This window comes from Pogona vitticeps, chromosome 2, assembly GCF_051106095.1.
Source record: "Pogona vitticeps strain Pit_001003342236 chromosome 2, PviZW2.1, whole genome shotgun sequence".
Classification (NCBI taxonomy): Eukaryota; Metazoa; Chordata; class Lepidosauria; order Squamata; family Agamidae; genus Pogona; species Pogona vitticeps.
In genome coordinates, this window is record NC_135784.1 from 179,278,898 (window position 1) to 179,306,509 (window position 27,612).

Here is a 27,612-nt window from a genome sequence, read left to right on the forward strand (position 1 = left end):
ACTCTAACAATTGGGGACCCTCTAAAAAGGACCAGGCAGAGAGAAAGAGTGACTGAAAGGACAGTGTCCCACCTAGAGCAAAGGATATGCCATTAAGATGGCTTCAAAGTATATGCAGGATGCACATACATATCACTGCTTGTCAGCCAAACCTCACTAATGAGAAGCAAAATGGCAGCCAGAGGAAAGAGAACTTGGGATGTGGGAATCTCATGATCTTCCCTGCTAAGAGAGTACAGTACTCCTTTCCTCTCAACCCTAGGGGCCACTCACCAGCTCCTGTCATCACAGATGCATGAGAAGAATGACCAAAATGCTAGTATGGAGGATAAGACCAAGAGGATGCTGACAGAAGAAACCATGGAGACCAGAGGAAACAATGTTGCTATTGTCTTTTTTGTAAGAAAGGGAGGAAAAAAACAGCTGTAGATGGTGCCGCCTGAGGCAGGAAGAACAGTGTACGTCTGAGAGAAAATGCCTTGAGGGCGATAGCAATAAACAAGCAGGTTGGAGGGCCACACAGAGAAATATCGGGGGGCCTGTGCGGCTGCAGGTAGGAGACCCCTGTTCTAAAGGGTCACAGATTTCTCACCCACACCCCTGGATTCAAAGAGTGACACCAGTAGTTTCCAGTTTCATTTGTACAGCAGGAATACAGGAACCCAAAGGCTGCACACACTATTTTACTAAACTGATGTGCACAATGCATTAGCACCTACAGAATTAATTTGTAAGTCTACAAGCATTTCTCAGGTTTTAAGAAATGGTTAGGGAATACACTATGACACAACAGACAATCTTGGAAGAAGAAGTTAAAATGAGTAGAGCAAAAAAGAGATTATCTCCAAGGCTTCAAAGACAAAAAAGAATGTCAAAGAAAATGTCAGGATGTATGTTTATCATCCCTTACATACCATCACTATCAAGGGGCATAAAGGAAGCTCTAGCCATTCTGGCATCCCTAAGAATCCAGTGTGGTACCGATATCAGATAATGAGTCACGGGTTACGAGTCACAACCACTGCCTTGAATGTAGAGAATGTAACCCCTGTCACTATCCTTTTGAGATAGCAACTATCAGTTCATTGACTTATTACTCAATGTCTGCACAAAGAAGTCACAGGGCACATGCAGTGCTTAAACTGCTTCTGTATAACTAAGAAAGGGAACAAACTCCTAGATCAGCCCAGCCAGCAGCACAAGGAGGAACTCCACAGAAAGGAAGGGAAGGGAAGCTGAGTTGTGCCAAGCCTTCAGTAACCATCCAAAACTTTGTTCTCACAAGGACTATGCCTATCCCGTAAGGTGGGGGTTGAAATCATGCAGTGTGCAGGCTACATGCGCTGCCCCAAGCCCTTTTTTGCAGAGCACCCTCCCTTGCCTGTGGGCATCGCAGCTCTTGGGAATATCCAGGAACAGTGCTTCTCCTTCTGAAGAAGGTGCGCCGTGCCTGCATCTTTTTTAAAGTTGCCAAAAATAAAAAAAACAGGAAACTAAAATGAACTTGCTCTGGAGCTAATTTGGCCCCTCAAAGCTTGCTCATCTCACCTTAAGGCAGTGGTCCCCAACCTTGGGCCTCCAGATGTTCTTGGACCACAGCTCCCAGAATCCTTCACCACCACCTCTGCTGGCCAGGGTTTCTGGGAGTTGAAGTCCAAGAACATCTGGAGGCTCAAGGTTGGGGACTACTGCCTTAAGGGACAGAAAGCTCCCACCTGCTTTGGCTCTGCTTTTCCAAGTCACCTTAAAGCTGCAGAGGCAAGAGAATCTGTCACTTCAAAACCCCATTTCAGCTCAGAACTGGAGAGGACAGCTAAGACTTGGTCTCTTGGCAGTGTGCTCCTCATGGGACGGGCAGGGATAGGGAGGGTGAGCATATTCCCCATGGACCATACTAGAGCCCTTAGATGCAGCAAACAACTTTGTTTAAGGGAAAACCATAATCTGGAGGCATGGTTTTCCAATTTTAAGGGTCAAAAATGGGAGAAGGCTCTCCTGGAGACCACAAAAATGCCCCTCATGTCACCTTTGTTTTAAAGATTGCTAAATGCATAGTAAGATAGTAAGAATTTATATTTTATTATTATGACAAAATAAGCCATGGCTAGGGTCCTGTTGCACCACTACATATGTCTAAATCCTGATAGTGTCATCAGCTGAAGTATTTCATTTGTAATATAAACTTTCCTATTCCTCCCCTTGGGTCCCTAGGCTTCTGAAGGGTGCCTTTTAGCCTGGGGAAACCTTTGGGAGCCTTGGGACAGGGTTGGGAGCCTTTAATATCTGGAAATCACCAGGATCAGGACAGCTGATGGCAATTTTTTTATATTAAAGGCTTCCTGTCCTGACGCTCTCAAAGGCTTCCCCAGGTTAAAAGAGATCTTGGGAGAGGAGGGGAGAAAACAATTTGCATTAAAGATTAAGGTCTGTGGCTGATGAAGTCATCAGCCTTTACACACTCATTAGAGTTGTGCAACGTGATTTTGGCCCACATCAAAGTATCTAAAATGGCTTTGTTATGATCATGGGCTTGCAAAACGTTACATCAAGCGACATAAACAAGATGCTATCATACTGTTCTTCCAGTTGGAAAGGCTAGTGGGACTGATATGACCTCCATTTGGTGAGATTCCACCTACAGAACTGGGAGGAATGTACTTTCAGAGCTTGGACTGTTTGGACCATAACTTACAGAATCCGCTAGGAGTCCAAAGAAGTAACTTTTTCAAGTTCTGTATTCTCACAGTTAACTTTCCAAGTCAAATGACTTTAAAAACTGAGCCATAGATTTCTACATTAGAAATGTACAGTTGGATACAACCTGCAAAAGTATTTCAAAACAGATAATAAAAACATTCTACCATCTCATTGTATTAAATAATTATATTTTCTGATCCAAAAGTTCATAAACATAGACAAATTGTCTTAAATGAAATTATCTTTGATTTTTTTTCCTTTAAAGTTGTTACCTGCATTTATATGTCTCCATTATTGTTAAGACTCAAACTTTTGAATACTTTCATATGTAAATATATCATCAGGAATGAATTTTCAGTAGTAAAGGACAAATGTGACAGAGAGGATGCAAACTAAGTGTATAGTTATTTTTAAGCTATTTTGATTCTAGTAGGTTACTGCAGTAGTAGCTATAAAAAAGAAAATATTTAAAATTAAAACTGCCATTTCTTTCCAATAATGGCCAAACTCCTGCTGCTTAACACAGAAAATCACATTGGAGTAGGCCCATTGAATCAATAGGGATTTAGGGAGTCACCTCCTCTATAGGTTCTGTTAATTCAAATGGACCTACTTGAACTGCAACTTACTATATTAAAGGAAGTTGCAGTTAGAGTAGGACCAATTGAATGAGTGGACTTTATGGAGGAACTGACTCACCAAATCCATATTGATTCAATAAGCCTACTCTAATGCTATATACCAGCGATGCCATGCAAGCCATAAGTCACTGGATCACTACTCCACCCCACGCAGCCAAACCTGAGAAAGTGGCTGCAGCTGCAGTGCTGGTGCTTCAGCAAGCAGATCCAGAGCACCTGGCACTGGTAGCGGATCCAGAATGGGGTCTCACCTCCGTGCCCACGATTCCCCCTTCTGTCACCACTTCCAGTTCCGCCACCATCACCACTTCTGGTTCTGCCACCACCACGCCACCCGCTGGTTTTTTCCTTTTCTTTTCAGTTTGGGCACGCGAGCCCAAAAAGGTTCGCCACCACTGCTATATACTATGCTAAGCAACAGGATTTTGGTCAATGACCAAAAAACTCAAAACTCCCTCAAAACTTTTAAAAGACATCCATAGAGACTTTGATAGCAATTCATTTCACATTTGTTTAAATCCAACCTTTCACCTTCCCTGGGCCACATTAGAAAATGAAAATTTGGTTTGGACCGCACATAAATTTGGTTTGGGCCGCATGGGGGGGCAGCCCTAGCCGTCCTCCGCAGCCCCGCTCCAAGCACGCTTACCAGCAGCTGCGATCTCAGACAGCAGAGGCTGCCAGCTTCGACTCCGGTGGCTTTATGGGGCCGGGAGGGGCCCACCTATTGACGGGGATGGTGCAATGCAGTCATGCAGCCCCACTCTCCCCTCCCCTCCCACTCCTTCCTTCCTTCCCTCTCTCCCCCCCTACCATTGTGACATGTCCCGGCTGTATTCCAGCTGCAAGCGCCAACAGTGTAACTTGAAACTTTGGAATTTCTTTAAAAATAAAAAATTGCACTGGGCCACATTATGAGCCGACCTGGGCCGCATGTGGCCCATGGGCCGCAGGTTGGACAAGCCTGGTTTAAAACATGTCAATTTAATCAGCCAGTAGCTCCATAACCCATTTCTACACACACACACTCAGTTCTACTATATTTGTGGTGACTTAGTCCCAGACAAACTTGCATCAAATTATAGGCCTAAGCATTAATCATTAGCTATTGCCTCTAGACTCTTTCAGTGCCGTTTTCGGAAACCTCATTCTCTCCCTATACAAAGATCCTAAGAACATCACCATCCCTACTGGAATAGTCTTCTTTTTCAGTACCTTTTCCAGGAGCCGCTCAACCTTTCGAAGTGAGGTGCGACGGGGCGTCTTGTCAAGTCCTGCCCCTCCAGGGGACCCCCCAGGATCAGGGTGCCTCCCACCACTTCGTTTCTCTTCTTGTCGCTCAGCCTCTCGTAACTTGGCTTCTGCATTCAGGCAGTCAATACGGTATGTCTGGTATGACTTCATGGCCTACGTGGAAACAGTGTGTATATCAAAAGCAGAACAACCATAACTAGTTGAGGCAGTGTTATAGCCATAGCCCTCTAGAAAATAGGAGCCTCAAACCTTAGGACTTGATTACACAGTCATGCAGACTGTCACACTATATAATAAATTGGAATGCTATGCATTTATCAATTAGACTTTTTTGGCAGTTACTCTTCGGTTCAACACATTTTACACAAGAAAACATTCCAATGAAGTTTTGCTCCGCTTGTGTAATCTATTTCCTCTTCCACTAGTTTCAGTGGCATACCACCAATATCTGTGCCTTGAGGTAGCCACCTCCTCTTGCCTCACAGTGAGGATGCTTCTGATTCTTCACGGGAAGAGAGACAGAGATTCTTGTGTATGGTGTGCATATACCAGATTCTAGGTTCAAGCTTCGGCAACACCAACTACAGTGGTGCCTCGCAAGACGAATGTAATTTGTTCCGTGAGTAGCGCTGTCTTGCGAAAAGAGGTTTCCCATAGGAATGCATTGCAATGCATTCCTATGGGAACCTCGCAAGACGAATGATTTTTTTCATCTTGTGAGGCATTGGTCTTGGGAAAAAAAAGTCTTACAAAGCACGGCCATAGAAGAAACTATCTTGCGAGGCACCATAGTGATTACAAAAACCATTCATCTTGTGGGTTTTTCATCCCACGAGGCATTCATCTTGCGAGGCACCACTGTATAAGACTCTTGGATACCAGGGCCATGAAGATCTCTGTCTGAGGATGAAGCAAAGTGTTCCGCTTATATACTGTCTCATAGTGCTTAGAGCTCTCTTTGGGCAATTTACAATTTATTTATTGTAGGCTACACATTGACCCCCTTCCCTCAGCAGGCAAGGTACTCAATTTCCCAACCTTGAAAGGACGGAATGCTGAGTCAGCCTCAAACCAGCTACCTGAACCTAGGATCAAACTGAAGTTGTGAGCAGCGGCTTCATTGCAGTACTGCTGTTTAACCACTCTGCCACAAGGCTCATCTGGCAGCTTTTTGTGAGAATCACTCATGACATCCTGAACTAGACAAGGACAGGTTGCTTACCCATAACTGTGTTTCTTCAAGCAGTCATCTGCAAATGCATACATACGGGTTTTGTGATGGCACAGAGCCATCTTAAGAATATTCTAGAGCTGATGGATCTTTTTGGTGAGAGCCTCTCGCCCCCACAGCATGCAGGTGCAGCTACCCTCAAGTAGCTCCTCAGTAACATGTCCTCTGCCTACAGTATCACGGACAGATACCCTGAGAGGAAGGTGGGAGGGAATGGGTTAATTTACAGATGACCACTTGAAGAAACACTGTAACAGATAAGCACACTGTCTTCACCATCTCTGTGAATCACACATATGGGTGACTAGCATGCTCCCCTACTGCAGGAGGCAGGATATTGATCGATCGATCAATCCATCGATTGATTGACTGGATTTCTATCCCGCCCATCTAGAGCAAAGATCTGCTCTGGACGGTTCAAGACTTCAGTTCAAGACTGAAGAAAGCACTTTCCTCCCAGAAGATACACCAGAGTCCGATTGATAATGATAAATGAATGTAGAAGACTGAAATTGTGGAGCAGCAGCAGACACTGAGGGTGTGAAGTGACTTCCTGAAGTTTGAAACAAGGTCAGTGGGGAAAGGTGGAAAGAGAATGTCCTGTGAAAGATGGAACATGATGAAGACCTTTGAGAGCAAAATGACATTTGACTGTGTAGATAGTTTCTAGGAAAACTAAATTTCTGATAACAGATTTTCTTTACTGCGAGACAAATGGTTTGGGGCTCTGGGTGACAAACAAAATTGTGGGACTAAGTGAAGAAATCTAGGAGTCACAGGTATCTCCAGAATTCCCTCTAGACACTGTGGAAACGTGCTGTCTTCACCACCACAGGATGGGAAAGGTAACTTGGCTATGACTTGCACAATCAGCAGGGAAGACAGAAAAAGGTAAGACAAGGCCCCTAACCCAGTGGTGAGGGAAACCATCACCAAGGGAGTTTCTACATCTCACCTTGATGCAGGACAACAGCCATTGTGGTTGGTTGGGGAAACAAACCCGTCAACAAGAAAAGAGCTGCAGCAGGAAATTGAGACTGGAAAACAAGTGTGAGGGAAACGTCTCTGAGCTTTGGCAAGGCTGTTGTTAGCATCAGCACCATAGAACACAGTTGACATGATGTGCTGGGGAACACAGCACTCTCACCAGTGCAGGGACAAGACACGTGAGAGGCAGGAAGTAAGAGGCACCTTTTTACATACATCATGGTAACAACAATTCTGCTTACAAGAGATTCTAAAGACATGGAAGGCTTCACAATGACCAGGAGCTCAGCTGATGTGCTGGTAGGACTTGGTCAGGGATGAACAGCCATGGACCGTGAGATCTTTGCAGTGAATTCACTGCCCAGAGAGAAAAGCATCTGTTGGAACTAGAATGGAAGGTGACAGCAGCTGGAATCACATCCTGCAAGACAGATGCATGCTGGGGGGAAAAATCCAGATGAACGAGTGGTGGATATGCAGAGGAACAGCCAGGTGAATAGAGGGGAGAGCACATGAAGAAATCATGGGAGAAGCAGGTGGAAGTGAAGACAAGTTAATGCATAAATAGCAGTGATGGAGGCCCTCAGCTGTAGAAGTCCCTCAATGATACAGGCTGAACAATAGCAGCAACTATGACCTCTTGGGGTAGATAAGAGCACAGACTTCCAGTGAGTTCATTATAGAGCCAACGTACTAAATGGCAGTTGGTTGGCATCAGCACTGGCTTGTTGTTGTTGATCTAGACTTGAGCCTCATGGCGCAGTAGTTAAATTGCTGTACTGCAGCCAAAACTGTGCTAATGACCCGGGGTTCAGTCCCAGGTAGCTGGCTCAAGGTTGACTCAGCCTTCTATCCTTCAAAGGTCAGTAAAATAAGTACCCAGCTCACGGGGGGGGGGGGGGATGTGTAGCCTGCATAATTAACTTGTAAACTGTCCAGAGAGTGCTTGAAGTACTATGGGGTGGTATATAAGCAGCATGCTTTGCTTTGGCTTTGCTAGAGGCCCAGCTGGCTGAGAAAGGCGAGAGTGTCAAAGACAGAGAGCATGATGGTGAACATTGATGTTTTGGTGCAAAAAAAGAAACCTTGAGTGATTATTACTTAAAGTTGTGATGATTGCCAAAGAAATATTGAGAGGACTGGTGGGAGATTCAAGAAGAGTATTGGCACTTCCAGTCCAACTTGAATGGACAAGAAGTTTGCTGTTTAGAGGAGATTATCATCTTTTGAGCAGTTACATGGGCCATGGACAAGTGGTCCGTGGCATCATCATCCTTGCAATAAAACAACCCTCTTCTGTCAGAGAGAAAATAATCAATTATAGAGTGTCCCTCAGATGCAACTCCAGCCAACCTGAGCGGCACATGCCAATGGAGAAAGAGTGGCATGCCTTTAGTAACACAGTCCACTACGTGGCATGCTGAATTGATCTGATGGGCAACAAGATGGTTGGCTTCCAACTGAAAGGCCCAAGGCCAAGTTCTTAGTCCTTAGAAAGGTAGGAGAACACAGGATTTTTTCTTAAAAATCCTTAATAGGCCACAATACATACAGTACTAGAGAGTTGCTGAACCATATGTTGATCACAGCAGAAGAATAAAAACTGTAGCCCACAAGGTTGAATACAATAATGTGACCTCTTTTATTCAGTGGAGTACAGAGGGAATTGTCCTTCCCCTTATATTGAAATGCTTCAAACAGTGATCAAATTGTGTGGTAGCTTTTGAAACAATAAAAAACTCCTACAGCTTGTATCTAGTAAGGATTCTCAGTGTGGTGAGACATGGAGCTCACAGAAGAAATCTAGGTCCAGGACTGTTTTACCAGTTGAGCTAAGGAGGCAGATGGCTTTATGCTTCCTAATCAGCTGTCAAGACTTTCCTGTGTAACCAGAGTTTACTCTAGTAGACAAGAGGCCCTGTTTAGTGAAATCTATACAAATCGGCCACAAGTGGACAGTATGGCCTTTGCCAAGGCCAAAAAAAAAAGGCATAGCATCAATATGGGCTATTTCCCTGTCACAAGAGATACACCTCTTGAAGAGGATCTTGATGCAATAAAAGAGAGACTTAACTAAACTAATGGGGAGGGGAGGAAACACTACATTTTATTTTATTTTATTTTATTTTATTTTATTTTATTTTATTTTATTTTATTTTATTTTATTTTATTTTATTTTATTTATTTATTTATTTATTTATTTATTTATTTATTTATTTATGTATGTATGTATGTATGTATGTATGTATGTATGTATGTATGTATTTATTTATTTATTTATTTATTTATTTAACTTATATGCCGCCCACTCTACCCGAAGTTCTCTGGGCGGCTTACAACATTTAATACATATACATAATTAACAGGAATAATATAATGCCAAAGAAAAGACTGTGTAGAAGAAAAGAGAGAACTCGGCAAAGGGAAAAGGCAATAGTGAGGAGAGCATTCCTAAAACACTGTGGTTCAAACAAAAGAAAAATTATTCAGGGAGCTCCTCAAGAGTGGCTGCATATGAAAACTTTCTCCAGAGCTGTTCTGATGATAGCTCTGCACACACACACAAAACCTATATATGTGATTCACAGAGGACATGAAGGACGAACAAGAGTTTTCTGTAACACTCGCCTGCATGACCACAGTACATGCTGCTGCTGCTGCAACAGCATCACTGAAGCATCCCATTCTCACCCTAGTATGAATCAGCATCACTCTAATGATATATGTGGTCAAATGACATGATTTCAACCAGGAACCTGATCTTCTAAGGCTGGAATGTCATAGTACGTGCTCAGCCTGGTCACAAAATCATCATTTCTGAATACTGAGAAAATGCGCTGCACACAGATGTCTTCATCTAAGATTATCTAATAAAACTTCTGACTTTAAAGGAACTGAAAACATGACTGAAATCCTCTGATTGTTCTAGTCTCTGAGGTCAAACAGGCCTCAACTGCTTCTACTGTTACTTTCTGTCCCAAACTGAAAGCATTTCCTTCTATTCCTCCAACAAGACAAGTTCCTTTTTTTTCTCATTTCTTTTTTTTAATCTTACATTACATATTTGTTTGTAGTTGCTAGATTTATATGTTCAAATTAAATAAAAATGATATTGAAAAGGAAAAAAGACAAGTTAGCACTCAGGGCCTCTGGGCTTGTATTTTGAAAGTGGTAGCACACAATAAACACCACCATCACTTTATATGTAGCCTGCTCTTCTGTGATGCATCAGGCTTAAGAGCAGCTCACAGTCAGGTCAGAAGAGAATACATAAGAAATTACAGTGGCATTTCAAGATAATTCACTAAAAATGAGAGGCCATATGGGTGAAATTTGATCATACAAATACAATTAAACATTTTAATCTCAGGTTGATAACTATTATCCAATTTACTGATTGGAATGTGACTACATTGACAGAACAGTAGTATTCCTGAGAGAAAAAAATACAGAGATTTTGCATTAGAAATCTGAATCTACTTCTAAAGTACAATATTTAATAACATTCCATAGTCCATATATTTCCAGTGTTGCAAAGAAATCAGGTCACTCAACCACAGGGGTCGCTGACCTGTCCTGCTAGCAGCTACAGGAATAGTGGTCTTAAGGTTTGGACCTTGCTTTCCACTTACTGTCTGCATCTCTGAAATTGCCTTCAATAGCTCATCCTGCATTTGCTGTTCCATCTCTTTGCTCTGACCAGGGAGAAAAAGGAAAATATTGTAAGAAAGAGCTTTCCAGGGCTGTGTATATTCAGCAATTTTACAAAAAAATGCAGGAAAAATTAAGGAATTTGTATTGAAGCATGTTGAATCTCATGTGTTTTAGTACAAAACAAGTTTATGTCCTTAACAATCATGGAAAAAGGTTTACAAGTGTGGTACTAATGATTAGCAAACATCTAAACCTTGCAAGGTTTCCAGTAGATTCCCAGTGGAGAGAGTGCAGGACTTCAATTCACTCTGCAACCTCCCTTATCCCATAATGTCCCATATATAGGGCCACAGTCTCCCAATCTCACTTCCTAAAATCCCCTCTCCTAAATCCCCATGCTAGAGGATGAGAGCAGAGCAGAAGGTGGAAAAAAAACTATTTGGGGGGCAGTTATTATCAAAATCCCTCCCAAGAAGAAATGGTCAGCATTTATGTTGGCTGAGGTCTTCTTGGAATTGTAGTCCAATAAAGTAATTTTTCTAAATTCTGGGGTGGAGAGGATGTTGAAAGAACTGTCAGTGGTCCTGAACTTTGGAGGGTGTAAATGAGAGTTCAGATAATCTATCAAGCAGGCAGGCACTCCACATAATTCTCTAGCAAAGCCTAGATGGAAAGAACATACAGTGGTGCCTCGCATAGCGATCGCTCCGTTTTATGGCAAAATCGCTTAGCGACACATTTTTTGCGATCGCAAAAGCAATCACTTTGCAATGGTCCCTATGGGGGAATTTTGCTTTGCGATGATCACTTCCCTGCGATCACCGCAAAGCCCCCATTTTCGGCCAGCTGATCGGCGGTTTCAAAATGGCCGCCAGGTAAACAAAATGGCCACTCGCTGTTTTCAGGCACGGATTCCTCGCTTAAGAGGCACCGAAAAAGGTGGCGCTATGGAGGATCTTCACTTAAAGGTGAGTTTTAAGCCCATAGGAACGCATTAATCGCATTTTAATGTGTTTCTATGGGCTTTTTTATTTCACTTAGCGATGTTTTCGTTTATCAGCGATTTTTTTGGAATGAATTAACATCGCTAAGCGAGGCACCACTGTACTGTATTGAGCCAAGGAGATACTGCTCCTTTCTCTATAACTCTATGCCTGTTCCCACAAACATATATACCATTTAATTAGTTCCTCAACTTCATTATGACTGTGTGTTAGACCACCAGCCAATATTTTGCCAGCTTAAGGACTAAGTAAGGGAGACATTTTCCACGGTTGCTTAGCAACCACAGGAGTGGTTCCCATCCACTTCTGTACCGACATAGAAGAACTTGGGAAGCATGAGAGAATAGAAAATAGGATTGTTGGATTTTTATGTGTACTGTATTTTTTTTCTGCTATAACTCCCTGAAACCCAACAATCTGGCAGCATCCTGGAGCAGAGGATTATGGGAGGTGGAATCCAAAAAGCTAATTTTTTTGAGCTCTGGGGAAGTAAAAGAAGATTTCTTTCAGTTGTGTTTCCATTTTAGACTTGGTGGAAGGCAAAGTTGGGGCTTTGACAGAAGCAAAAGAAGCGGCAAAGGCTATTTCATACCAAAACTGTTGGGCAAAAGCCCTCTTTGGGAGCTTTGTCAAGGAAGCCCCATCAGAAATCTCCCCCAACACACACACACTCACACACACACACCCCTCCTAAGGCACTTACTTTACGAGCAAGTCGACCCACATCATCACTGATATGCATCAAGCGCAATGCCAAGTGGCCTGTGTAGATTTCACTCAGCGCACCATGATCCCGGCTTGCCTGCCGCGTCTGGTTAAGGATTGTGTACCAGCAGTTTAAAGGTGATGGGAGGTTCTGGTCCTTCCTGCAGGGAAACAAGGACAGTCTGACTAGATGAACTAGTCACTTTTATCATTTGTCTATTGTTTTCTTCTCTCTCTCTCTCTCTCTCTCTCTCTCTCTCTCTGTCTGTCTGTCTCTCTCACTCACTCACTCACTCACTCATTGTTTGCCTTTGCCTTCAAACTTCAGTTCCTAAATCCAACCTGGAAGCTCTTTTGAGTAGTATTCTATATTTTATATCTAATCTTTTTCACTAAGGAGATACAGTATTTTCATTTTCAATCCATTTCTGGAAGGCCACTCGGAAAAAGGGGATCTATGTGTGTTCTAATTGAAAATGGCTTATATAATCAACAAATCATAAAGGTCTCCTGGTGTCCAAGGGCACTTCTGATAATATTTAAGGGATGTACTTCACAATTGTGAAAATAGGTTTATTATGTCACCTCTGATCATTGGCTCAGTCACACCATGCATACATTTCACATAATTAAATGATGACAATCCCTCCTTCGACACATTCACTCCACAGTCCATTACTAGTTTGGCAGTCCATTTCCAATCCAAGAGCACTTAGGAATCAATAGCCGAATCCTCAGCACTCTCATGAAACTACAGGAAATTACAGGGTCCCTGGAAGGACCCTGGGCAGTTAAACAAATGTAAAGCTGATCAAGGATAAAGCACTTGAAGTTTAACCGATCTCACTCCTTCCCACTGTGCACAGTGTGAAGTTAACAAGCATTACTTTATTAAGGCATCCTTTTATTAAATGTGGTGTCAACAGCCTATTAACCTCTGAATTCCATAATTTGTTATGGAATGAAACTTTTAATTGATGTTCACATGTGCTGTTAATGAATTTCTGGATTTTTAAAAAATGACTTTTGAACAAAAGTATTACCTTACATTGGCTGAAATCCAGCCATACGTGACAACTAGAGTAGACCCATTGAATCAGTGAGAATTTTGTTGATTGATTCAACTTACTACTGGATTTCTGCCACTCAGTACTAAATATTGCAAAACTTGTTTTCTACATTGCAGTTCCACTTTCTTTTCCATAGCCATAGTGATGGGTTCTGGCCATCATGCAACCCCTGTTCAACAAGAGCCTGCTATGAACTACTACTTAAGATCAAAGCATTGATGCTCCACCTCCGTTTTTCTCAAAGGATTTTGTTGCTGTGGTAGTATTGAACCAACATACCAGTACAGCAACTTACTAACTAAAAATACACATACTGGCTGTGGAGATACCTAATAGTTAAACAGGGTCGGGGGGGGGGAGGGGGGATCACCATAAAAAGAGAGTTAACGAGGAGTTCTACAAATCCATAGAGCCAGGAATACACCCTGCCCTTTGCCTATCCCCACTAGCAGCCTGCTTCTCTCCATTGCCTTTCTCCCATTCATGCTTCCTCCATCACCTGGCTTCCTAGCAGGAGTTTGTAAAACACGTTAAAACACACACATACATTAACAACTTGGACACAGCCAAGAAAAGGTCCCTCGTATCTGCTTACAGCAAGATTTTAACAATTACAAACGTCAGCGACTACAAACTTATCATTTGGAAATTTCCCAAATCTTTTCTGCAGCTTTTGCTCCCCAGTCTCAAATCAATTCTGAGGCTCGGTGCTAAAACAGCTGCTTTACTTTTGGAAGACCCCAAGTTTAATCATCAGCATCTTCAGAAACTGCTGGGGGGAAAAACCCTACTTCTAAAGAGAACTGCCGCTAGTCATGGTCAGTACTGATCTTGATAAGCAAATGGTCTGACCCAATATGTTTTTTGTGTTCTTAGTCATCATAACCCCAAAGACTTATTTCAGACTTTGCCAACATACCATCCATCCATCCTATGAAATATCTAATATTTCTACCTGAAGTTCTGGTGCTCCTTGGATCCACGAATCTTAGCTGAAAAGCGTTCAGAGAGCTTCTCCAGTCCTCGGGAATATTCCTGCTCCACCTCAGCTTTCCGGCGCAGGAAGTCAGCCACATCTTGGAGTAACTGTTGCCGACTCTCAGCCTGAGAGTCAAGGCCTCGGACCTGTTCCCCCATTTGCCAGCGCATTTCTGAAAGAAATAAATAAAGAGCCCAACATGGAAGAAAAGGGATTGGCTAACCTAAACTCTGGACATCTGAGGCTGGAGACATTTTTTAACCTTTCTCAAGCAGTGAAGGGAGGTTAAAAGAGGGACCACTGCTTCTCTGATTCCCACTTCTGGCATACAGGGTTTTGTATCATTTCAACAATTTAGGAGCATATGAAACCTATTTAAATAGGACTCACTGTATCTTCTTCCCTCTAAGAATAACCTGCCAATACATCTATTAAAGTAGGAAATACCCAGCTGCTTGTTTTGCATTTTCTCCATGCTCCAGGTAGGCTCTCTGCCTTAAGCATTCTATTTGTTAAAGTAATTTGTCTATTTAAAATATTTATACCCCGCCTTTCTCCTTAAAAAGGACCCAAGGCAGCTTACATCATTAAAAGGCAATATTTAAAGCTGAAAACAATGAGTATACAAAGGCAGCTTACATCATTGAAAGATTATATTTAAAGCTACAAATAGTAAGTATACAAATGTTAAAAAGGAACAAACAAATACAACTTTGAGAAATGATAAACAACAGCAATACTGTACTATAAATACATTCAAAGCAGTAATGCATAACAATCCATTTAGAAATACCACTCAGGCAGCCAGTCACTGTGGCCAGATCAGACCTCTTCAGGAAAAGATGCAGCTGGCACAATAGTTTTAATTATGCAAATGCACTCCTGGCCACCATTGAAAGCTGGGCATCCGGTGCCCAAGAGTGAATTTGCACAATTAAAACTAGTGCACCAGCTAGATCAGTTTCTTGAGAGATCTGAGTTGGCCACTGTGATACACACCCTAGTTACTTCCCAACTGGATTACTGTAATGCACTGTATGCGGGGCTGCTGAATGAAAGTTCAGGAAACTTCAACGGATCCAAAATGCAGCAGCCAGATTGCTGACTGGGGCTGGTTAGAGGGATCAGATATCCCCCCCCCCGGTTATAGCAGCTCACCTATGTTTTCAGAGGGAAGGTAACCCCATCCACACAGGCTGCACACCTATTCCTTGATTTGCCTTTCGACTGCCCAGGAGCATCTCCATTTTTTCTGGATTAAATTTCAGTTTATTCACTCACATCTTGTCCATTACTGGTACTAGACACTGATCTAGAGCTGAAATAGCTTCCTTGGATTAGATGGCAAGGTACAGTTGGATATCATCCACATACTAGTAACACCAAACCTCAAAACTCCAGACAACCTCTTCCAGTAATTTCAAGTAGATGTTAAATAACATAGGAGACAGAGCAGAACCCTGAGGAGCCCTGCAGGCCAATGGTCAGGGTGTCAAAGAGGAATCCATCAGCACCACCTTCTGAGTTCTCTCCTCTAGGATAATGCATAAACATTTATTCATGTAAGCCAGGGAACCTTTGGTTTTCTGAAAGTTTTGCCTATAATGTCCATCAACCTCATCCTATATAGTCAACGGAAAGGGACAGTGGGAGGTGTAGACAAAAATGTCCAAGGGGCAAAGATTTCCTACACCTGGCATAATTTTTGTTCACCATTTTATCTTTCCCAAATAGCAAATCAAGTTGCAAAATGACACTGGGCTTGGCAATGTGTGGGAAGTGAGCCTGTGACTTCAAAGGCACTGGCCAGTCAGTGCTAGGCATATCTAATTAAAAGCTGGCAAAATAAGTTTTCAAAAAAAATTCAATCCTGGAGTAGGATAGGTGAACCTCGGCACAACGTACCAAGTGTTCCAGTTCATGACTTTGTAAAACCTATTTGGGCAGAAGCAATGGTGGGACAAAAAATATACTTGCAAGGAGAATTGAAACCGCACTTCAGCTACTTTGAACTCTATTTAAAAGGTGACAGATTTATCTACAGATAATAATAGTTTCCTAATCTCACGAAAAAGAAACATGGAAAATTGTGACTTTGGCTGATTGAGTTGATAGTCTCAGCACAGGAGCAAGAAATGGATATTGTTTCACATAACTGAAGGAAAAGGATGACGTTTCTTGAAGTCTTCTACCTCAACGTTCAAAAGCAGAGATCAGAAAAGTGTAGTATTTGGATCACACAAGCACCACCACCTCCCCGGGCTGGTTTGGTGGCCCTTGAAATGACCCTTGAAAATTCTACTATTAAGCTGAAGTGGTAAAGCAGCTGAGTTTTTGCAACAAGTTTGGTGGGGGCATTGAAAGCAATTATTGTTTGCGTTAAACGGTCTGTAATGGTTTGCCAGAGACTCAGGGAAAACTTCATGCTTACCTCTTCCCATTGCTACTGAAACTCACTGCAATGCATTAAAGCAGGGAGAAAACAAAATGCTGACTTTTAAATGTTATTCCCCTGTTGGCACCAAATTTTGGCAGCTTGTGGGCAGTGGGGTACAGCTCACTGTCAGTCATGGTGAGACCTACTGAATTTGTCCATCCCTGTTCCAACTGTTCAGCGCATGAAGATCTTTGCACACAGCAATACACAGAAAGATCTTTGCTTCTCTCCTGGAAACATCTCGCACTGGCATTCCTTCCTTTTTCTTCAGAAAACTGCCAAACTCTTCAACAGACAGAGAAAAAGATGGCTCCCCTTGAATTAGCTTTCCATTCCTCATCGGACATTTGTAGATTGTCTCCTAATTAGCCATACTGCCCGAATGGCCTTTTCCACAGTTTAAGCTCAGGGAAGCTTCATAACTTGTGGGGAGGGCAGTTAAAGTTGAATATCAGATTTTGTTTATGGTACTATTCAATCACAATGTGTGAATGAACAAAATAATTTCTGTGACATAGACACATATATTATTAATACCGTATAGATATCTTTCTCACAAATCCACGTTTTGCAAACTCCCTGAAGAGAAAACACAGGAGCAAGCCCAGATTTTGCCATCTGTATAATTTGTGGCATGATTAAAATGGAATCCAAACTAGACTAGAAATAAGAGTATGGACAAGTTACTTTTCTGAACTACCTGTGGGATCTGTATTTGTTCGAGACGTGCATGGACACATACTAGGTGTAACCAGGAGCTCATGCCTGCCTTGAGAAGACAAACATACAACGGCTGAGTCTAGATGTGGGTGAAGAGCTCTGCCAGTTTTATTTGGCCTGAGGATACACAAGCATGCTTTCACCCTCATGTTCTTCCTGCCTTTCACCCTCACCTCCTCCACCTACACACAGGCACACAACTCTACAAACACAGGCAGACATTCATACCCTCTCTACCCTCCTCTACAAAAAGTGCCAACTTGGTTGGAAAGTTAAATAACAGAACAGTCTAGATTGGAAAATTCTGTAACCCCCTCAGTGTCTGCTAGCAAATGGAAGCTAAACATACAGTACATCAAACCTTTTTTTCTGTGTCTAACTGTGGTGTGCAAACCCCAGCTGCTGCAATGACAATCATCTCCTGATAAATTGTCTTTAATTGACTATTTAAGAAACATGTCACAAGAGTCTAAGCTCATATATTTTTAGAACTAGCATTCAGGCACATTAAAAGAAATTAAAATGTAGCAATTTTTCAAACTTCTGTCAGAAAGAGGATTCACAAGGCAGCCACATGTGGGCCTAGGACAGAAGGAAGGCAGGAAATGAGTAAACGTCAGGGTGATTCCACCTACTTTGGCTAGAGCATTCTCTCTTTTCTATTCCAAGCTCATGTGATTACACTATATTTAGGGAAGCAGCAAATTCAGGAGATAAACGAAGGACTCGATACTGCAGTCTGGATCCACTAGCTAAGCAGCATTAAGAAAGAGTGGAAGCCTGACATACAGTATCAGTGTAGCTATACTGCCAGCACAACATAAACCTCACAGGGAGACAATAGCTCAATGACAGGGCATGGAGCTAGATTTGTTTGGCTTTGTGTCACACACAGGTCAAGTTAATGCCACTTAAGCATAGACCTTAATGGGATTTCTGTCCACACCATCACTTTTTCTTTCTTTCTTTCTTTAGAAATCAGCATATTTTAAAGAAATCAGTCAAAAAATATTTCAAAAATCTTGAAGGAATTCTTGAAGAAACACTTTATAACACTTTTAATCACTTTAAAATAATCTTTCCTTCTGGATTGTAGTCCTTTAGTTAATTAGCACTAAATTTAAAGATTTTGATGGTGGTTAATATCCACTGCTTAAACCACCTCAGAAATCAACTACTGTACATTTAAAAAATCCATTTACAAATATGGAGGGAACCACAGAAATGATCTTTTGCTGAGTTTTTGTGCTGAACGTGAATTCTTTTTCCCATTACTTTTTAACTGGAATGGCACTACACTAAAAGCTTCCGACACACTGAATGTCCACAGCTAATCCACTTGATCAGCAACTCTTTCTTCACACACCCACAGACAACTGATTCCTCCAACATGTCTCAGTGGAAACACACAGCAAAAGCCTCTACCTTGCAACTTCTCAGTATCAGAAGGCGCTACAACTATCTGTGGTATTATATCATCAGCATGTTAACTACACCTGCTAGGGCTTACACTGTGGCTCTGCACCCAACTTAGGTGAGAAGTTCTTTGCCCATCAACCAGTATGTACTGTATGTCAATGAGAGTATGGTAAGCCATAGAACTATGTGAGGGAGGGAGGGGCTAATGCCACAGCTCAACCATAGGTTCTGTTGTCTATCACAAAGCATCACATCATCTCTCTGCTCCTACAATTTTTAAGACTGACTTTCTCAACAATGCATGGCTGCTGTTCAGTCTGTTCTTATTAACTGCATTTGTTATCTCACCCAAATGCAAACATACACATGCCATACTGGCTATGGAAGCAGTATGCATGACATGGCATGCATATGTTTGCATTTGAGTGAGATAACAAATGCAGAGATAACATATTGCAGAATTTCTCTTTCTGAGACCTTTGGTCAAATCCCATGTGGCCCATAGCTGAATTTAAAAAGCCCTTTGCAAGGAATTGTAGAACTGGAGTCCCCAGTGAACCCAGGAATTCACAGCACCTCACCTCCCTATGCAGTCATTTCCACTATTGGGCAGTGGAAATTTAAATTAAGTTTAAATCTACCTTTTTGTAATCTGAATCCCTTACTTACGCAGCAAAAAACAAGTTTGTTTCAGCTTCCTTGTTTCAGCTTCCATGTGACCACCCTTCGGATATTGCTATAAGTAAAGGTAAAGGTTCCCCTTGACAATCAGTCCAGTCGTGTCCGACTCTAGGGGGCGGTGCTCATTTCCGTTTCCAACCCACAGAGCTAGCGTTTGTCTGAAGACAATCTTCCATGGTCATGCAGCCAGCGCAACTAGACACGGAATGCCGTTACCTTCCCACCGTGGTGGTACCTATTTATCTACTCACATTTACATGCTTTTGAACTGCTAGGTTGGCAGGAGCTGGGACAAGCGACAGGGAAGAAAAGCTTCAAAATATATATTGATGTATACTGTATGTGTGCCCCATTCATCATTGACTTCACATGCACATGCCTTGTCCTATGGCATGAATGCCACTGTATAAATATTAGTAATGCATAAACAAACTCAATGGAATCCCAGATTCAACAACAACCATGAATTACTGAAAAAGTCAGCCTTATAAGTGGCAGAACCTGAGAAGCGAATATGCCTGTGACAGACCACAGAGCTACCACTCTTTTGACTCACTGGGCATTAAAACCAGCACTTACTCACACTCCTCCATGGTTTGTCATGACCTCTTGGACAACCATATTGCTTGATGGAAAAAGAGTTTGCTGTCTGAGTTGGATGCTGGTGCCTAACAGGCTGTTCTCAGTGACCAGTTAGAAAAAAAAACTAATTATACATTACAGGAGACACGGTCCTCTCTTCCTGCACCACCTAACTTCCCACACTTTCAGGACACAAATGACTAAGACTGGAACCAAACAAACTAATAAAACTTTTTCTGAGCAAGTAGCTTTTGTCAGTTGGAAGATCTGCTCAGAAATAAGTCTCAATTATAATAATAGGGCTTACTTCCTATATAAAACTGTAGCCTCAAGTGCACAAGAAGGAAAAGTTATTTTATTGCAAAACATGGTTTCTGAACAACCACATCCATATGGCTATGCACAGAGTAGACACATGATAAAAATTCTGTGCTTTGGTAGATACTGTACATTGGATTTGCATTGTACATAGATCTGGCAACACAGTGTGATTCAGCAGGAGTTAAGAAACAATGTAAAATGCAGTGCTATAACAGCCAAAATCCTATTGCTTAATGTAGTAAACTTCACTAGAATGAATGTGAATTTGGTTAGTCAATTCTTCTATAAGTTCCATTTATTCAAATAGGCTACTCTAACAGTCACCTCCTTTAGTATAGAAAGTCACTGTTAGAGCAGAGTTTAGTATACTGTAAGAAGTCACAGTTAATGGAACTTACGGAGGAGTTGACTCACCAAATCCCCACTGATTCAACTCTGGCATGATTTACTATGCTAAGCAACAGGATTTTGGCCATTATGCCCCTAATTTATCTTCCCGAGAATCAAATTGTTTCTTGTTAAGCCAAGCTTCTAGTCCTCGTTATTGTTCAGTCATCTGAAAGGATGCAGAAAGGCCAAGTTTACTGATATTGGAGACGCTGGATTAATAATACTGTACTGAGGGGCGAAGGAGTGAAGTACCACTCAGAGCTATATAGCTTGTTGCCTTTCTACATCATGGCTAAAACCAGAATAAATTGCATGCAGCAGTAGTGATAAGAAACAAAACCTGCTTTTGGAAATGGGGAAAACAAGAATCAATCTGCACAATTTTTCAAATCCCAGAAGGTATAGAGATCACAGAATTCAACTCTTTCTTAATGCAGAATTTGAGCTGCCTTGCTATAAGATGTGCACGTATGTGAGTGTGTTTATTTGTTTGTTTAATGGAATATCCAAGGCCTGGGCAGCAGTAGAGGAAACAGATACACTAGAACAAAACAGTAATAGTGAGCAAAGGGGAATGGCTAGACTGACCCCCCGCCCTCTCTCTCTCTCTCTCTCTCTCTCTCTCTCTCTCTCTCTCTCTCTCACACACACACACACACACACACACACACACACACACACACAGAGAGAGAGAGAGAGAGAGAGAGAGAGAGAGAGAGAGAGAGATTCCAAATTCACAATCACAATCCTTGCTCAGGCACTGAGGCTGCTGGAAGACAACCACATAAGGAACAGTGACACAAGACCCCAGCCAACAAGCCAGGAGAGTCATCAGCCACACACACTGGTCTGCCAGCTTTATCAACACAGACCAAAGCAGAACAGTGAGTAGACGTACAACTGGGCAGAACGGCCCTTCCCCCCAGCCCTCTTCATAAAAGCTTCTGAAAAATCAGAACTGACAACTCGGAAGCTGAACTCAACCTAGTGAACAACGAGGAGAGAAAGCTCAGCTGGGAACACAAGGAAGGGAGAATTAGTTGGCTCCAGAGGGGGAAAAGGGGAGGGGGAATATGAGACACCCCCTCCCATATATGGCCTTAATACTGCATTAAGATACTGCATAAGTAGAGAAGGGATACAAGCTGGGTAAGAAGGACAGCAGTAGAAGGCCATGTCATACCCTTGGGGAAGCATCGCATGTTCCATATGAGTGATGTATGGCAAAGTAAGGAGGGGGAACAGTCAGCCTAATTGCACCAAAGAGTCAGACATTCAAGTGTCCAAAGTCCAATTTATACCTGCCCTCTCTCTTAGCAATATACCTTTCTCATTCCAGCTTACAGGGACTAAGGTTTGTTCTTCTCACACATATACATCCAAATACAAAGCAGAGGAGTTCCCCAAAATACAACTGGGAAATAATTAGTAATTTCAGCATCTTTTGCAAGCCACCATTAGCATTGAAACTGCAGTAAAAGGGTACGTATGTAAGCCATCTAAATAAATTAATAATAAATAACAGGATTATTGTGGTTCAGAGACTAAGCCTGCCACTAGCGAGCCTACAGGGCAGACAACTGCTGTCTCTCACCACAGTTCATTTCCCAGTTACCTCTTGCCATGGTTTTAGATACAAGCATTTAAAACAAACTCAGATTAGGGCATGGCAGTTCTTAGCCTTTCCTCTGTTCCCAGTGCACAGAATAGGTGACCCTCCAGATACTGCTAGACTACAGTTGCCATCATTTTCACCATTAGCGAAGGATGATGAGACTTTCAGTCCAGTAATATCTGGAGGGTCACAAGTTCCCCACACTAATTGATCCTTGTAGCCCAGGGACCCTCCCGAACCAAGTTCCTGCCTAACACAGAACAGTTCATCATACCACTCCCTCCTGCACGCCTCTTAATCAAGGTAGACAGAACCCGAAACTATTTTGGCGCCCAAAACAACCAATGCTACAAATGCTTCTCTCTAATGGCATAAATTAAGTTAACAATAACTAAACAATGAACAAACTGGCATTTAGAATCAGCTGCCTTCCTCGGCCTCATGATTGTTCCTGCCTCCCATACACCGGGTCCCTATCTGGCCACAGGGTTGTAAGGAATACTATCACGATCAGGCCTGCAGCCCTGACTCTAGGAAAATGCGGTCTTCTTGAAGGTGGCAGTAGCATAACACTGAAGCAATTGTGCGACTTTGAAATGTTAGACCCTGGACTTAATGGCCTTATGGGGAAAGGTACCTCCTCCATCCACAAGCATTACGTCCCTTCTGATGTATACAATTAACATTTCTCTTTCCATTTCTCTGCCTTGACTTCCATTCCTACTTTGCAACAGCTACTACAGCCTTGCTCTGTCAGAATAAAGCACAGACAGGAACCGGTTGGCTTCAGCAAGGGGACCCTCAATGTAGGAGCAGTCTATATTTTAAGCAGACAATTCACAGCCCTGTCATGACTACCAGAAGAAAATGGGGTTGCCCTGATGCCAAACACTTTTATGTAAAAACAAGCAACATTTTTGTAGGAAAAAGTAATGATTGTAGAATGAAAACTAAGACTAATCATCATCATCTGTGTCCATGAACATGCCCAGATGGCTGTTTCCTCACTGTAAAATGGTTTGTTTGGTTTTTTTTTTTTTTTTTTTTTTAAGAAAAGGAAGAAATTATAAACAGAGCTGTGGCAAGCAGTGACAGTCCATGTCTGTACTAGTCCAGCTGCTGATGATGCCAGGCATGTTGACAACTCTCCTCAGCCTTTTATGCTTTCTGCATCCTTGTTAGGAGGCTAATCTGGCCTACAGGGCCCTAGAATTTGGCCCTGAGATCCATGCCTAATGCCATCACTACAGTCATCCTGAAGTTAACTGTTATAGTAAAAATCCATGAGCCAACCCCCCCCCCCTGTAAAAACCAGCATTGAAGCACATCTGCTGCTTCTCCACAGGCTATTTCCCACAGACAAACTTTTGAAGAGCATGTCAAATCAACACAGTCAAAACCAGAAGCAATAGCATCTCAAATCTGCTGCCTGAGGCATTTGCTTTAGATTTTGCTTCATGGTAGAGCGGTTTCTCTTGCTGAAAGGACAGGGTGGGAATGGAGATGGGGGGGAAAGGCCTTCATTAAAAATATTATGCTCTGCTTTCCTTTGTTCAAAGCATCAAAGTCATTCAGGAAAAGTTTTACATTATTTCATACACCTAAGCTACAAAATGTGTTTTTTTTTGGGGGGGGGCTGGAGCGAAACAGCTATTAAGCGTTAGCAAGAAGTGTGTAAGCACTTGTAGAAGAGAAAACAAAGCCTGCAAAGTGGGTGGAGACAGCCCTGTCATAACACAAGGCTGTTCCTTCAGTCCCTTCAGATTTTTGGTTGCCAAGTAATCAGAGGCAACTTAGATAATTTCACACTCTGGACTGAATGTTCTTATAGCCACCCCCTGTCCTCTGCCTCACTGCCCTTTAATATACAGGAGTAGGGAATGTGTGACCTTCTGAATCAGGGCTTCTCAGTCTTAGGCCACCAGGTGTTCTTAAACTACAACTCCCAGAAGTCCTGAGTTAGCATAGCTAGTGGTGAAGGCTTCTAAGAGTTTTAGTCCAAGAACATCTCGGGACCCAAGGCTGGGAACCAAAATTTGCTCTAGATGTTATAGAACAGCAACATCCACCAGCTAACCAACATAACAAAGACAGACAAATTATGGCAGTTGTAGTCCAGGCACCTCTTGGAGGGCAACGTGCACCCCAATCTTTGCTTTACCTGGTAATCTGCATTACTTAAAAGGTTGCAGGCTGTCCCTGATGCATTTTGCTGAGTGGAGACTTAGTTTTCTTTGCCTGATGGGATCGCTACCACTAACAGGGAAGCACAAACCCACTGGTTAGTTTTCTATGGTAGCGCTTTAAAACATGAAAACAAATTCCAGCCCTTTTCCATAGCTCCTTTTTTCACTGCAGCGAGGTTTAGAAATGTTTTTGGTGGATTGTGTCCTACATCAGTTGTTCTGTGCAATGGAAGCAGATGACCATTCCATCCTGCGTACCAGAAGGACATACAGTATCCAGCTCTGCTAATGAAGTGGTTCTGAACCTTTGGTCTTCCAGGAATCTCACATCTCAGCTTTGAGGACCCCCCCCCCAACATTCACCATAGTGACCAGGATTTCTCAGAGTCAAAGTTCAAAACCTCTGGAGGGCCAAAGGTTGATAAGCAGTGTGGATTAAAGACAACGGTGACGTGGCCTAAACATACTGTCTATTGCAGCATCACAATATTTCGAACCTCAGAAGATCTCTGATCTAGCCATCTAGGCTGGCTGTCACCTACCAGCACACCAAAGCATGTCGAGAAAGGTGCTGCAGCGCCGGTCAGGAAAGCAGCTCGTGAGCACTGGGGCAGAGATAGAGAGTTGCTGCTGATAGATCAGTTGCAGCCTAAAGAGGAAGTTGAACGAGACCGGAACCCAAGAAGGGATGTTGCATTTACAATCAACAGTTTTGCTGTGCAAGGCTGTCTTAACAAGGGAAGTGGAAATTAGTGCTTTACAGAAAAGGCTGCTGAGGGCCAGGACTCCTAGACTCTTTTCCTGCCAGTCTAGCATGGCATGAATTTTTCCCCCAATTAAACTTAAGAACCTCATATCTTGCCTAATGCCTACAATCACTCCTAGCGACCAGACCACCCCCACCCCCTTTTTCACAGGGGAGGGAGAAAGCTCTAGATTTCAGCCCTTCCTCACCACCACCATCAACCACCAGCAGCAGCAGTAGCAGTAGCAGCAGTAGCAGCGACAATATTCTCTAGTCTACAAAATCTGGGTCACGTTTTTCTAGGTTTCAGGGGCGGCGGGGGTGGGGTGAGAAGAATGTACCTCTGGCAAGCACAGAAATGCAGCCGCAATGGACCTCAGGGCTGGCAGAGGTTTACAAGGGAGCACCCCAGTGGGGAGGAGGGCGCCCACTAGCGAGGTCAGGCTGGAGCAGGAATGGATGGCACTGGCCGGGCCCTAGGTCACCCTGCCAGGCTTTTGAACACTGAGGCAGGTGAGACCCAAGCAAGAATGCCAGTGCTAGCTACCCATTGCACAGGCAGGCAGCTAGCTGTTCCGAAACACACACACACACACACACACACATACACACACACAACACACACACACACACCCCTCTGGGTGCTGCTTTAGTGCAGCAGCCATCCACCAGCTCCTCTCTCACGCCTCGCCTCCCCATGCAAACCCACCCGCTCGCCCTTCCACACAATGCACCCGAATCTCAGGCCTGCCCACCTTGCCCCCTCTCTCACCCCACCCCGTTGGCCTTTTCCAGGAAGCTGCACTGTACCCCGAGCCCTGCGCCCCCCCCAACCTAGGCTGTTCACTAGTCGCCCCCCCGCCTCCTCCTCCTCCTCCGCCTCCCCACCCAGCGCCACCCACCCCACTGCAACCCTCTCCACCCTCCTGACCACCGCCTCCCGCTCTACCCCGGGGCACGGCGGCGGCGGCGGCTTCCCGCCCCCTCCCTCTCCCCCTCCCCCTCCCCCTCGGCGAAGGAAGCGCCGCCAGGCAAGGCAAGGCAAGGCAAGCGCCCCTCTCCGCCCGCCAAGCCTCACCTTTCACCTGCGTCTCGTATTCGGCCAGGCTGCCCCGCTCGCGGCGCGCTTTCCCTGGCGCGCTCATCTCGACGGTCGGGGCCGGACGCCCTCGGGGTGGTGTCGCCGCCGCCGCCGCCGCCGCCGCTGCCCTCTTGTCCGCAAGATGCGCACACGGGAGATGCGGCGAGGTGTGCCGCGCTCTCGAGCACCGCCCCCCTTTCCTTTCCTTTTCCTTCCCCTTCCCCTTCCCCAGAGGCAGAAGCTGGGGCTGGAGTGGCAGCGGCGGCGCTGTTAACCCGCTGCGGTCCGGCGTCCCCTCCCCGTGCCAGCCACAACCAGCACAACCAGTGCCAGGCGCCTTCTCTCTCTCTCCCTTTCTCTCTCTCATAAGCCCAGAGCTGGAGCCAAAGGCTTTGTGTCCGCCTGCATGCACAGCGCGGTGGCTCCACGTAGAGACGCGCTGCCAGCAGCGCCAAGCCTCCGAGACAGAAGCGACGGTTGCACCACCGGTTCACACACCCTCCCCCTCCGTTGCCGCCGCCTCCTTCTCTTTATCCTCTGCGTGAACGGAGCTCGAGTAACTAACTACCAGACCCCCCCCCCGCCGCCGCCGCCCCCGCCTCCCTTGACCAGCACCGACACCCACCCATCCTTTCCAGGCCGAGGCGCATGGGGAGGGCAGAGGCGCGCGGGTGGGGGGAATCCCGCCTCATCCACATCGGTGCACGACGACGGCTGAAGGCTGGAACTTGGCTTGGGACCCCCTCGCCCATGTCCACGGTGGTGGAGGAAGAGGAGAAGGAGGAGGGTCGCCGGTGTTACGCCCCAGCTAGGCTGTGGTTCTCCCTCCGGCGAGTAGGTCTCTCCCCCCCCCCCCCCGGCCGCACCGACCCAGTGTTGTAAGCAGGCAGGCAGGCGTCAAGGGCATTGCTAACCTTGGGATTTATGCATAATGTGGGGATGCTAGCTAGGAAGGTAGGAACGCGTGTTTGGCACATGCCTGGATCAGAGATGGTAACATTTTCCGCTTGGGAGGGAAACTACAGCTCCCAGAACACCTTAGGCAGCATAGACCCTGGCCATGCTGGGTAAGGCATCCTGGACGTTGTAAGGCAAAAATGAAACTTTCCCCACCTTTGGTCTGGAAGAGATGCGACACCAATGTTTTCCGTGGCAAAAGTAATGTGTGAAACTGCTTTGGGTGCCTGACAGCTGAAGATGTGAACCGAAATCA

At 44.1% G+C, this 27,612-nt stretch overlaps 1 protein-coding gene across 5 annotated transcripts in view; it reads right to left on the reverse strand.

The window, feature by feature from the left end:
- The window catches only part of ARHGAP4 (Rho GTPase activating protein 4), a 72,396-nt gene extending 45,152 nt beyond the window's left edge, over nucleotides 1-27,244 (reverse strand). For 4 of the 5 annotated variants that reach the window (XR_013542281.1, XM_078386567.1, XM_078386568.1 and 1 more), the window contains exons 1-5: nucleotides 26,397-26,911; nucleotides 14,199-14,394; nucleotides 12,172-12,334; nucleotides 10,443-10,505; nucleotides 4,554-4,745 (exon numbers count right to left, since the gene is read on the reverse strand). Coding sequence is in view for 4 of the 5 variants with exons in the window: in XM_078386567.1 (XP_078242693.1) it covers nucleotides 4,554-4,745; nucleotides 10,443-10,505; nucleotides 12,172-12,334; nucleotides 14,199-14,394; nucleotides 26,397-26,766 (984 nt within the window). In the remaining variant the exon portion in view is untranslated. Of the gene's footprint in view, nucleotides 1-4,553; nucleotides 4,746-10,442; nucleotides 10,506-12,171; nucleotides 12,335-14,198; nucleotides 14,395-26,396; nucleotides 26,912-27,024 lie in introns of those variants that run through there. The other variant, XM_020793016.3, reaches the window with a different exon arrangement.
- Between the last annotated feature and the right edge of the window lie 368 nt (nucleotides 27,245-27,612).